This window comes from Aulonocara sp. 'chitande type north' Nkhata Bay, linkage group LG1 (genome assembly GCF_057382095.1).
Source record: "Aulonocara sp. 'chitande type north' Nkhata Bay isolate Kocher_YH1m ecotype deep benthic linkage group LG1, A_spYH_male_GT1.1, whole genome shotgun sequence".
Lineage (NCBI taxonomy): Eukaryota > Metazoa > Chordata > Actinopteri > Cichliformes > Cichlidae > Aulonocara > Aulonocara sp. 'chitande type north' Nkhata Bay.
This window is the reverse complement of record NC_141344.1, coordinates 11,112,344-11,124,841: the sequence shown is the minus strand read 5'-3', so window position 1 is coordinate 11,124,841 and position 12,498 is coordinate 11,112,344. Positions and strand designations below refer to the sequence as shown.

The following is a 12,498-nucleotide window of genomic DNA, read 5'->3' as shown; positions in this document are numbered from 1 at the left end:
GGAGAATGAGAAAGGCTTATCGTGTAGTCAGATGCACTCTAAGGGTGACAACATGTTCCTGCTGTCCCTGGTCACCCCACCGGAGAGCATAGTGGTCTGTGACTCTGTCCCTGCAGACAGCAAAATGTCAGGGCTCCCTTCATCGGTACAGTGAACTCTGAGCATCATAACAAGCTAGGTGTGAGCTATCCCACGGCTATATTTTTTAGTTTTAAAAAAAATGCTTTTCTAGACTAATTAATAAAAAATATACATATATGTTTTACACACACCCATCAGACCTGCCTTCCTGTTATTTACATTTTTTGTCATGCAATCTCTGATACTCCTCAGTGGTCATGTAATTGCTCATAAAATGTGATCGCTGGCCACATATTTCCATAATTTGCTATAAACTTATAAGGCACTTTGTCACTGTTTTATTCTTTGTGTTTTACAAAAGACTAATTCATGTAGAACTGATGTAATGGACTCAGATCCAGACATAGAAGTAGTATTTCTTTACTGAATAAAACCTTTAATTTTTTGACATTTAGAATGGATTTCACACCTTGCTAGTTTTACATTTTTGTTTGTGCTTACGTGTCCATAATAGCCGCAGCATCAATCGGGAGCACCTTAACAATCATGTAACAAAATAAAAGCACTGCTAACCTAGCAATACTAGCTGTATTCCTTTTGCTTTTATTTTAAAACAGGTGGTATCCCATCACACAGGTGAAAATTCTGATTTTCTGTGCACATACAGATATGAGATTGTTTAATGCCTTTGAAATGTCCGTCTAACATCCCAGGCTCACCCAACTATATTTATAGAACAATGTCTCCTATGTCAGGGTCCTAGTGCATAATAAAACACAGTAAATGGATCCTTGCTATGTTTAGGTGGCCTGACCTCCATTAGAAGGCAGCTACAAGACTGAAAAAGAGAAATCATGAGCATTCATTCATGCATGCATGAACAAACATGCACATAAACATAGTCTATTGATAGAGACACACTGAGATCATGGAGATTTTTACACTGCTCTTTAAAAGTAACTGCTTATCCCAAAATATTGTATTGGGGCAAAATCAATAATTATCAGAGTCAAGATTTGCTTTTTATTTGTATTTTCTTTAATCAATGATTGTATCAATAGTGATAAGTGAGGTTTGATCAGACAGGTGTCAGCAGTACTTGGACAATTATCAAGTCTATATCTCTATAGCTTGCTTTCTCCTTTTCTCTGTAGCTAAAAGATACCCAGTTAAAATTCTGAGTGCATTTACAAAGCGCCTGCTTTGTCTGGTCAAAGTCCATTGTCCATTTGCCTCATATTTAGATTTATTTATTGTGCAGCAATATTTGCTCTTAAATCTGCTTAAGCATGTTATTATTGACATTGTACAGGCAAAGCACCACTCTGGCTGAATCCAGCTTCACAGACTTATTAGTATGGCTATAGACCTTTAGGCTCAGTTTCCCAGACATGGACTAATCTTAGTCCAAGGCCTTAAACATTTTAAACAGAGGTGTTCACTGAATTTATTTGTTAGATGGTACTAATTCAGAAAGTTGTCGTAAATGTTGTTATTATGGCATGAAAACCAGTTTTCATGCATGTTTTACAAACATGGAAAAAAGAAAAAACATTTCCTTTAAGCTTTCATTCATTGATTTTTATTTTTTCCTCAAAATTATAATGTTTGATCAGTTATAATAAAAACAGTCTTGCCTTTGTCGAGGAAATGAACTCAATCTTGAATTTTAAGAAAAATTTGTGTGTCTTGCTGCACCTTCATGACAAATATAAGTAGTAAAATGAAAGTTACAAATACTGTAAGACAAAAGGAAAACTTTATTTCATGTAAATAATATTTAAATTGTTTGATATTGGGGAAACATGGCAGTATGAAGCACAAATGCCTTTACCAATGTTTGCATTTCTTCCTTCAAAGTTTTACTTGTCCTTCTGGGTTTCAGTCTTAATGTGAGCACACAGTGGTGGCAGGGTCGGTCTAAATATAACTCCACATGACAACAATCTGGAAAAGTAGATACCCTTTTACTTTGAAGAATTCCAATTACTGTCACTGTTTCCTCAGTGAATGTGTCTGTGTGCGCAATGCACATAAAACTGAGATGTAGTGTACATATCTGCATGGCGTAGAACTGTCTAAACACATTACAAACCTCATAACTGCTTGTGCTATTTTTGAAGAAACATTTTAACATTTTCACCCAGACTGATGTAAATTCTATCCATAGATGTGTGCATCAGAGATTGTGGGCTCAGACATAACAATGAGAATAAGAAATAGGGATACTATATTGCAAACAGCAGTGATTTCCAATGTTTGCTTTTCTGCTGCATCAATAAAAGTTTTTTGACTTGTGTACAGTTAAAAGGACTCAAACTGCTGCAATGTGAAAGATCAGTGAATATATTACAGGTGTGTAATGACAATATGTGCTTAATCACACATATGTCTCATATTTCTTAGAGAAATTGTTGTTTTAGTTGTAACTGTTTATCAAAAGAAATACAGAAACAAATAACAGGACAAATCTTACATTTTTGATATTGGTATATCTAACTTAACATGATTTGGACAAGGGATGTTTTTTGGATGTGACTGTGTGATTCTGTGGAGCAGCAATTCACTGTAAACACTGGATATATTTACTGAAACATACTGAGAATAAATCATGAAATCTACCGATTTTAGCTCCAACAAAGAAGTCAAACAGCAGTAATTTATTGTTGTAATTTAGCGAGCTTTCAGTAAAAATCTCTATCCTATCTTGTTTATATATGTAGCATCCATTCTTCTTCATTTTTATAGCCTTGCTCTTGGTGTAAGTTTTGTCCAAAGACAAATTTTTATGGCCCAGTTAGAAGTGGGTGGGTAAATCACCAATCACTGCACCAATGCACAATGATTCAATTACTGAGCCAGCAGAGTGCGCAATTTATATCCAAACTCTCTGGTTTGGAAGATTGACGAGGTCACAGTACAGTTTTTAATTAACAGTTAACCTCCGCTGACCTTTGAGGTGTGATTTAGAGGCATGCCTACACACATGTTTTCATATCAGGCCCCCTTTTTGTCATGGATACATATTGGCTACGTTCATAAGTGCAGAGTTTATTAAACCATTATTACACCATGTTCATGTAAGCTTGCTAAACACTACATACATAGTAATAAAAGCTTAAAATAGGTCAGTGATGAGAGAGAAGGAAAGGCAGGGACTCTGACAGGTAAAGGGAACTGGGTGATGTTAAATGCTGTCAGTGTGTATGCCCCACAGGTTTAATATCAGAAAGAGGAATTCTAATAAGTAAGTTGGATGAAGCAGTTGAGTGTTCCAAAGGGAGAGAGAATGGTGATTGGACCATTCAGTTTCCTTTCACATGTAGGTTAAGGAAACAGAGGTGAGGAGATGCTGGCTGTTTGTGAACAGTTAGTGAATCAGAAAGTGCAGAGGTTTAAGGGGAGTGACGGAGAAGTATGTATGGTTGTTATAGGACAGGTATCAGGGCAGCAAGACAATGGTGAGATGTGCTAGGTGTAACAGATGGGTTCAAGACGTGGTGGTATTATGTCAGCGATCAACTCTGATCGCCTTCTTGTTTGAACTGGTGATGGACCGGTTGACTGATGAGGTCAGGTAGGAGTTTGCATGGACAATGATGTTTGCAGATGACATTGTGATCTTTAGTCAGAGTAGGAAGCAGGTGGAACAGAGAGCCCGGAGAGGTGGAGCTATGCTCTGGAGAGGAAAGGAATGAAAGTCAGTAGAAGCAAGAGATTTTGTAAATAAGAGGGAAATTGGTACAATAGAGGAGATCCAAGATGTAGAGATATATTGATAGTGGATACACTGAACAATAAATATGGAATGAAATATGGAGCTGCCAGATGGAAGAAAAAGAGGCCACACATTCCTTTTCTTAAAGTTTTATCTAACACAGAACAAATGTTGGTCTCCTCAGTTCATCAAACATGCATATTTTATTTGACTATGCCTTATGCTGTATATGTATATGTCAGCCCACTTTAATACTCACACTATAAGTTAAAAGAAAATGACACTATCGATATGTACAAAATGTTGTCGTCTTTTATTTTGTTTGCAGGCAGTTAAATTGTGCAGTTTATAGAACATTCACGCTGTGAAAGACAAACACAACAAAGTTACCTCATATTTTTATATTCTGACTTTGTTATTCATTATATTTCTGCATTTCTCCATGTCTCTCACCAACAAGGTTTTACTGGGATTTGACCATGCTGCTGCTGATGGTTGGAAACCTCATCATCATCCCTGTGGGCATCACCTTTTTCAAGGATGAGCACACCCCCCCGTGGATTGTGTTCAACGTTGTCTCCGACACCTTCTTCCTCATGGACCTGGTTCTTAATTTCAGGACGGGTATCGTCAAGGAAGATAACACAGAAATCATCTTAGATCCGCAACAGATCAAGATCAAGTACTTGCGGAGCTGGTTTGTGGTCGACTTCATATCCTCCATCCCCGTAGACTACATCTTCCTCATTGTGGAGACGCGCATTGACTCGGATTTCTACAAGACGGCACGCGCCTTACGCATTGTCCGTTTTACCAAGATACTAAGCTTGCTGCGCCTCCTGCGCCTCTCTAGACTCATTCGCTACATCCACCAGTGGGAGGAGGTAAGAAATCATTTTCAGGCTGTTAAACTGTATGTGAACAGGTCTGAAGAAAGTTTAGTTTATAATGTGTATCTTGTGAACTGCTTTATATTGTTACTGAGAAAACAGTATTCTTCATGGAGTAAAAAATTTTTAGCATACTACATCATTTGCAGTGATCATCATACAAGCATATTAGTTCATGAAGATAGTTAAACAGACAGGGATTCATTTCCCTAAGTCCGATTGCAATTCAGATTCTATTTCTGTCCTGGGGAGCCACTGCAAAGATGTTTGCTTCCCCTTTTCTTTCAGGAAAGAAATATGGATGGGTGCTGCGTCTGATTGCATCCACCCTTGAAAAGAGAAAAGAGACTCTTTGCTGTGTACCAGTCACCAATAAGTTGATGAAGGCAGGATGTTGATTAGCATTTTCCCACTGTGTGCCCGTCCTAGCAGTGGAACCCCAGAGTCCAAAGAGGCAGTGCTGCAGTACAAGCATGATTATGATTGTGGCAATAATTAGAAAAGTTCCAATTACTCTCACTGGATGAATCTTCTTGTTTAGTCTCATAGGTAAAAGGTGCAAAGTGAAGCATCAGAATCTCAGCATGGAGTCAACAGGAAGACACTCTATGCTGCTGCTCTGCATCATTGAGGAATTAGCCATGCAAAGGAATATTTCAGCTACAAGTCAGACCGTGAAATTCTAGGAACAACAACACTTAACAGATGTGTCGTCTAAATGAAATTATCTCCACAGTACTGAAGTGTGTCTCTTTGTTTAGTTTGGGGAAATTACTTTTGTGTCCAGGTACTTTCCACTTGATCAAAGAATTATTATTATTTATTTATTTTTTTAATTTAAAGTAAAGAAAAGTTGATAAGGCATTTTCACTGATTTAAACTCTAAATTTAGCTTGTTATGTTTAGGTTTTAAAAGTACAATTGCTGTGAGAAGTTTACATCTACTCATCATCTGCATCATTGTCATGGTAATTTAATTAAGTTGTTAATTAAATTAAGTCGTTTAATGGTTTCTTTGAACTATTCTTTATCCAGGATGGAATGAGTGTACAGCATGTATCTTTAATAACAAGAATCACAAGTTTGAATTTATTTTGGATCTTTTAAATATTTTGCTGTTACCATGACAACCATGCCCGTGATGAATATATATACGCAAGTTACTGGGAACATTCTTTTTACATATACATAAAAATTAATGCCAAAACTTTAAAATAATTAAAATAAATCTGCTCGAGAAAAGTTAATAAAAGAACATCTTATCTTTAAGAGTTTGAATAAAAGGGAAATCCCAGCATAGTGTTTTAGTTAGGGCTACAGCGTGCCATCGGAGCAGCTTGGCAAGTTGTGGCGTCACTTCTCCAAGTTTCTAGAGCTGGAGGAAATACTGTAGCTTGTGATTACTATAATTTTCATATTCATCAAAACATTCAGCAACCGCTTGTGCTCTATGGGACCAACTCCACTAGTACTCTGTTTAGCTCGAATTCATTCAGAAATATCTGCATTTGGGCTTCAATATAAATCAATAAACAACAACAACGAGAATAATAATCATAATCAACTAACTAGTGAACTAACTAGTAAATCAAAGAATGTTTCAGAAATCACCTTCTTATCCAAGATAAAATCTTGAGATCATAATTTTTATTTTTGTTTATCGCTTTTTGTTTTATTGTGCATCTTTTTTTCATATTCAACTTTATCCAATACAATATTACAAATAAACACTATTAGCTTATTTGCATAGATTGTAAAATTCACCACTGGAGTGTTACTTGTTGGGTATGTTCAGCTGACTGTGTAGCAATTGGAAACGCTGAAAATGCTCACATCAATCTATATCCAGACCTTTCACCATGAATTGGGAAGTTCCTGGTTTTCAAATATTTAGCTGGATAGAGCAGCTGGATAGAACAGTGTATATAAGTGTGATGACATTAATCATGCAGAGCCTCTGTGATGCCATTTCAAAGGGAGGAAAAGTTCAAATAAATCACTGGGGGAGGATTCCTTTGTCACCCTGTGTCTCTATGCATGCCTACTGCTGTGCTTCTGAACTTAAAATGAAGGCAGGAATACATGTATTACAAACTAACCTTGATTTGAATAGCTCGGACAGTGGGCTGTTACATGTTCAGCCTATGCAATGAGATAACAGAGAAAACATGGGGTAAGAAAGGGAGGGAAGAGGGAAAAGAATAAGGAATAAAGGAGGATTGAATAAAACATCCTTCTACCTGCAGAACTTGCTTTTAGCCATGGGCCACTGATGTAATGCACCACAATCTCAATCTAGGAATTTTGCATTACTGGAAGTATTGGAAAACAGACTAATGGGAGAAAAAATATCCATAATGATGTGAATGGGAAAAACTTACAAGGACACTGCAAGTTACTGATGACTGCAGAATCTAAAACCATTGAAACAATACAACAACAAAAGGGGGCATTACACTCACAGAGCCAGTTGCCATTTAGATTTTCTGTTCCTGTGTAGGTGGTGTATGTGTGCGGATATTGTGTGTGAGCGTTTGCTGATGAATGCTAGTTAGGCAGACAGAGTGAAAGGCCAGCTTTGCCTCAGCGCCAGAGTACTCCAGATGAAATCTCACTGAAATGTCATCTGTCACTGCAGAATAACTTGTCGCCGAGATCTCACCACCCAACTGACTTTTTGACTTTTCCTATTGGCAGCTACATTCCAAACAAGGTGTATGTATTTTATCACCATTTGAATATTTTGGTAAACATCGCACTGACCTTATTCCCCCTTTGTCTATTTACCTACATATTGAACTTTGAAAGACTATAAAAGTGGAAAGAAGCACACTCAAACACTAACAAAACAACCACAAAAAAGGTAATATTTGTCCTTGTTTACAGAATCGAGGCAGAATCCTTTTGATCCATGAAAATGTGCAATTTTTGCCAATAAGTGCAATAAATGCAATTCAGCATTGCTCGGCACTCTAAATGTGGCACGATGAGATGTGTAGTAACATAGCAGAAGCTGCAGACCTGTGATGCCCCAATGTCCTCCGAAAGGCAAAGCTGATTTATTTCACTCATATTTCACAAGTGTCTGCAAGCTAGAAATAGTTCCGCACAAATTCATTTGGTTTGTTATTGTTTGAGTTTCATTTCCTCTTCTGTAAGAAGTCACGCAGAGGACATTTCTTCTGGGAAGTGCTGGATACAGCTCAGTGAACTCTACTGCATGGTTTAATGCCTTGAAGAGTGATACTGTGGGGAACAAGTTTTTAAAATTAGAATCTTTTTTCCATGTACTGAATTGCAGTGGATGATGCTTTTTTAGGAATCAGAAGAAGACAAAGGAATATAATCATACCAAAGGACATAAACAGAGGTATGGTTCAGGGTGCAGCAAAAATTTTTTTTTTAAGTGTATTAAAAGTAAGGTGTTTTTAAGACATAAAAAATAAATGGATAAAATCTTATTCCCAGAGCTATCAGATTACTTCCAGACAAATTGCATAAAGGGACTAACTTAACTAAGTCATTTATTGCTTCACATCACCCCTTTAGAAAAACCGATTTGCTTTATTGTGACCTACACATTCTCAGCAATAGAATAAACGTCATAAGTTTGTTTCATAATCCTTTGGGGACAGTTAACTATATATGGCTCAATATCATTTGTCACAGAATCATCATTTTATAGGTGACATGGTTTCAACTCAGAGATTTAAAGAGACCAAATCTAACTGACGGTTCTTATGTGGGAAAAAATTTAATTTGTAAAGTCATCTTAGCTTTGGTTTAATTAAATTCTTGACAATTCAGGGAAATAGTTCTAACTTGCACATTCATGCATGCATGTGCAAATACATATTTGGTTTAGTATGGTGCAGTCAGTATACATAATCTGTCTATTGTGAACTCCTAAACTACCCCACATAGAGAGAAAAAAGGCTTTGCTTTAGGCTTCTTTGTTTGTTTTAGTTGATTTTATTTTTAAAGGGATTTAAATTATTTGTCAATAAGTCACATTATATATATAAGTAATAAACCATGGATCGATATAATATTGACAATAAACCATGACTGTGTGAAATAATGTATTTCACACAGTTGCTGGTTTGTATGTAGATTTTCCTGTTGTTCTTTGAAATAATGTGAAATACATGCTTTGCACTCATCAATGGAATCATTAAACTGTGAAGGAACCTGCTATACTAATTTCCTCCATTATTGTGGTCGTATTCCTGGAACATTTATGTTGCATGGTTGTGCAAAACTTCATCCACTGTCCTGAAAAAGCCATTTAAACTATTTGTCCATCACCGTAAGTCCACTTTCATCTGATTGGCTTCCCATCATCTTCTTCAGAATTCTGCAGCATGATTACTAACAGGGACTAGATAGAAAGAGCATATTTCTTGTAAATTAGCTGCGCTTCATTGCTTCCCTGTTAAATCCAGAATCCAATTTAAAATTATTCTTTTCACATAAAAGATCTTGAATAATGAGGCCCGATCTGATGTTAAAGATCTCACAGTACCCCAGTAGAGCGCTTCGCTCTCGGACTACAGGCTTACTTGTGGTTTAAAGGGTATTAAAAAGTAGAATGGGAGGCAGAGCCTTCAGTTTTCAGCCCCCTCTTCTCTGTAACCAGTTCCCAGTTTGTATTTTTTTTCTCTTTGGAAATGCTTGTAGTTAGGGCTGGATCAGGTGACCCTGAGTCTTTTCAGTGGTGTTCATGCACCACTTTGCATTTAAGCAATAGTTGTTATTATCAGTTATTAAACTCTCTCTCCTCATCCCCAACGGGTCTTTTTCCTTCTCAGTGCCAACAAACGCTTGCTCACAGGATGCTGTCTGATTCTGTATTATTACACTTTCATCATACTGTAAAGGTGATATTACAATTACCATGTTGACAGAATACATTTTACAAACAAAAAGGTGGCTACATGCCGGTGTTCAATATTCAATACAGTATGCAGATATTCATCAGACTTACACAGACACAGACAGAGCAGAGTGTCATTATTCGTCTCTCCTGTCCTCATCTGGTCAGCTTCCTCTCGTCACTTTTCATTGGGATAAAAATAAGACTGTGACCGGATATTCTCTTCATTGGAGTTGTCTCCTGTTGACGAACCACTGACTTGGATGAGATTAGTCATCCTGTTAAATCAGATTCAAGGCAGCGCACTAATGATAAAGCTCCACGGGCTTCCTCTCACGATGCCTGATGCCTACAGCAAAACCGTTTCAATAGGGCAACCCAGCAAATGTTGCTTTCAGTGTGGATCAAGATACAATTGTTTGTCAAAGAGGGTTTTTTTAATTGATCATTTATTTATTTATTTAGTCATCCGAGTGGAAAGCAAAAAATAATTTAAAGTAATAGAGTGTGGGAAGTGAAGTTTATCAGTTGCATCAAATGCAAGATAAATTGTTGGTATATGGTAGAGCTTTGCTAAATGTGTAGGTTTGTGTGAAATGTGTGTGTGTGTGTGTGTGTCTATTTAGAGAGAGAGAGAAAGAGGGACCGACTTTTTAAAAAAGGTCAAAAAGTGTCAGAAATTGAGTTTCTTTTACTATTTACTGCTTGGATTATTAAGATTTACAGCCCTGTGGTGGCTTTGTGCTGCAGTTTCCAAGAAACAAAGCAATACGTCAGGCATTGTGATGGAAGTCAGTTGTGTGGCTTTCCCATGGGTCTGGTGATGGAACGAAGCACCTTTCATTTCCACTCAGTAGATCTATACAAAAATATTTAAATAAGTGAAATCAACTAATCAGCTCCCTGCTCACTGACCCATTACCTTAGCCAAGGACTGGTCTTTCAGAGATAAGAAAAGCAGGAAGAATAGATTTAATGGGCTATTATTGAGTGCACAATGAGGCTTGCCAGCAACAGTGACAGGTCCTCAACACTCTGAATGAGTCTTTTGCGATATGAATACCCACAGTGGGTTTGCTTAAAAAACTATTACAGTGAAATGTGTAATTCAGCGCAAACCCAAAGGCGCACCTTGGTACAGAGCATAGTCAGGGTGTTTTTTGTGATCTGAGCCCTCCAGGCCTGTTTAGACAGATGATGGAAGGGTGTTCCCTGTGGTCCACTACCAGGCCTACTTTGCATTCTCCTCATGCTCTTTGTCCACCATGACAGTATGCATGAGCATGACATTTTGGTCGAGGCATTTACAGTGAGAAATCTAACCCCTGCCCACAGCCTGTTCCCCCGAATCTGCCATCATGCTGGATGATTAAAAATAATACAGGAGTGCAGGGGTTGATCTAGTTCATAAACTGTGCTACTGTTAACATCCAGTAGGCTACTTGGACACAATTAGAACAATTTGCAGGGACAAGACAGATTGCACTAAAACAGTGTGTTTTCACCAAATATCTGCTATCTATAGAGCATTTTTTTTATGTGTAGCTAAAACTGTGTGCCTTTCAATTGGTCTATGGCAGGGCTGCCCAATCCCAGTCCTCGAGAGCTACTATCCTGCAGCTTTTAGATGCATCCCTACTCCAACACAGCTGAATCAAATGGTTTGATTACCTCTTCAGCATGCCATCGTGTTTGGCAAAGGCCTGATAACAAGCCATTCATTTGATTCGGGTGTGTGGGAACAAGGATGCATCTAAAAGCTGCAGGACGGTAGCTCTCGAGGACCGGGATTGGGCACCCCTGGTCTATGGCATACAAGGCATGTTTTTCTGATGCCATGTCTGCAACATGGCTTCCGAAAAACAATATGAGTGAAGGATTGTGTTTTTTCTCGTGTGTCAAGATACAATCATGCCAAACATTCATCATCATTAGCAGTATGAGCAGCGAACAACAGATGCTTCAGTATAGTGCTACAATGACTGTGTCTGGACAGCTACCATCAGCACCATGGGACAAATGCATCTATTCTCTCACCTGAATCACACTCCTCTCACTCCATCTGTTTGAGATGACTCTGCAGCTGCCTTCATTTTCTCCCTGCCTGTCTGGGCCTGATGCTGTTTGTGACTGTAGTGCCATATTTGATCCTTGTGTTTATTACTTGTTATATTTGTACGTATACAAGCATATGTGCTCAGTAAATAAGTGCCATTTTCTGTAGCGATAAAATGTGCTGATAGTTTGTACTTGACAGTGGTGGTCTTCAGCAGGATTATGGATTTCAGCAATCAAAAAAAATAATTGGTTATAATTGACTAACGGTGTTAGTATTGTTTCTATTGTGAGTATTTAACTTGTTCATTTTGTGCCTTGAAACACTGGCTTTGGTTAAAGTGGCTTTTCCCAGACAATTACAGCCTCCATTTCAGAGTACTTACAACCTTTTATACCAAGATCTAGATGAATAGTCAATTATATCTGGCTGCAGGGTGGACATTAATTCCTGATAAAGGATACCTTCTAAGTAGTTCCAGTGAAACGATCTTTTTATCATTCTAAATCAATTTACTTACATAGCCTGTATCGAAAGTAGTTAACCAAAGAAACCACGGAGTACTGAAAGCCTCTGTTTACAATTTATTGCAACACATTAAGCTAACTACTAATTAAATACGAAAAATGAGTGGCTTCGTCATTTCTATTAACCTTTTTGGGGAATATGACAAATTTGATGAATGGGATGGATGCAGCTGAAGAAAAAGAAATTGAATAAATGACACTGTACACTGAGAGATTCTAAAAACGAATGTTCTTAAAGTTTGAAACTACACCACTAATGCTTTGAATGCTCCCCGCAGGGGCCTTAAGCTGTTGTTCAATCCACCAAAGCAGCAGGAGTATAAACAACGAAAGCTTAAACAGTCTGGCGG

General features: G+C 37.7%; 1 protein-coding gene across 1 annotated transcript in view; it reads left to right on the top strand.

Annotated features, from left to right (window-relative positions):
- Nucleotides 1–12,498, top strand: part of hcn4 (hyperpolarization activated cyclic nucleotide-gated potassium channel 4) — a 73,127-nt gene that overhangs the window by 12,973 nt on the left and 47,656 nt on the right. The window contains exon 2 of the mRNA XM_086267302.1: nt 4,260–4,683. Within this exon, the coding sequence (XP_086123428.1) occupies nt 4,260–4,683 (424 nt within the window). The remainder of the gene's footprint in view (nt 1–4,259; nt 4,684–12,498) is intronic.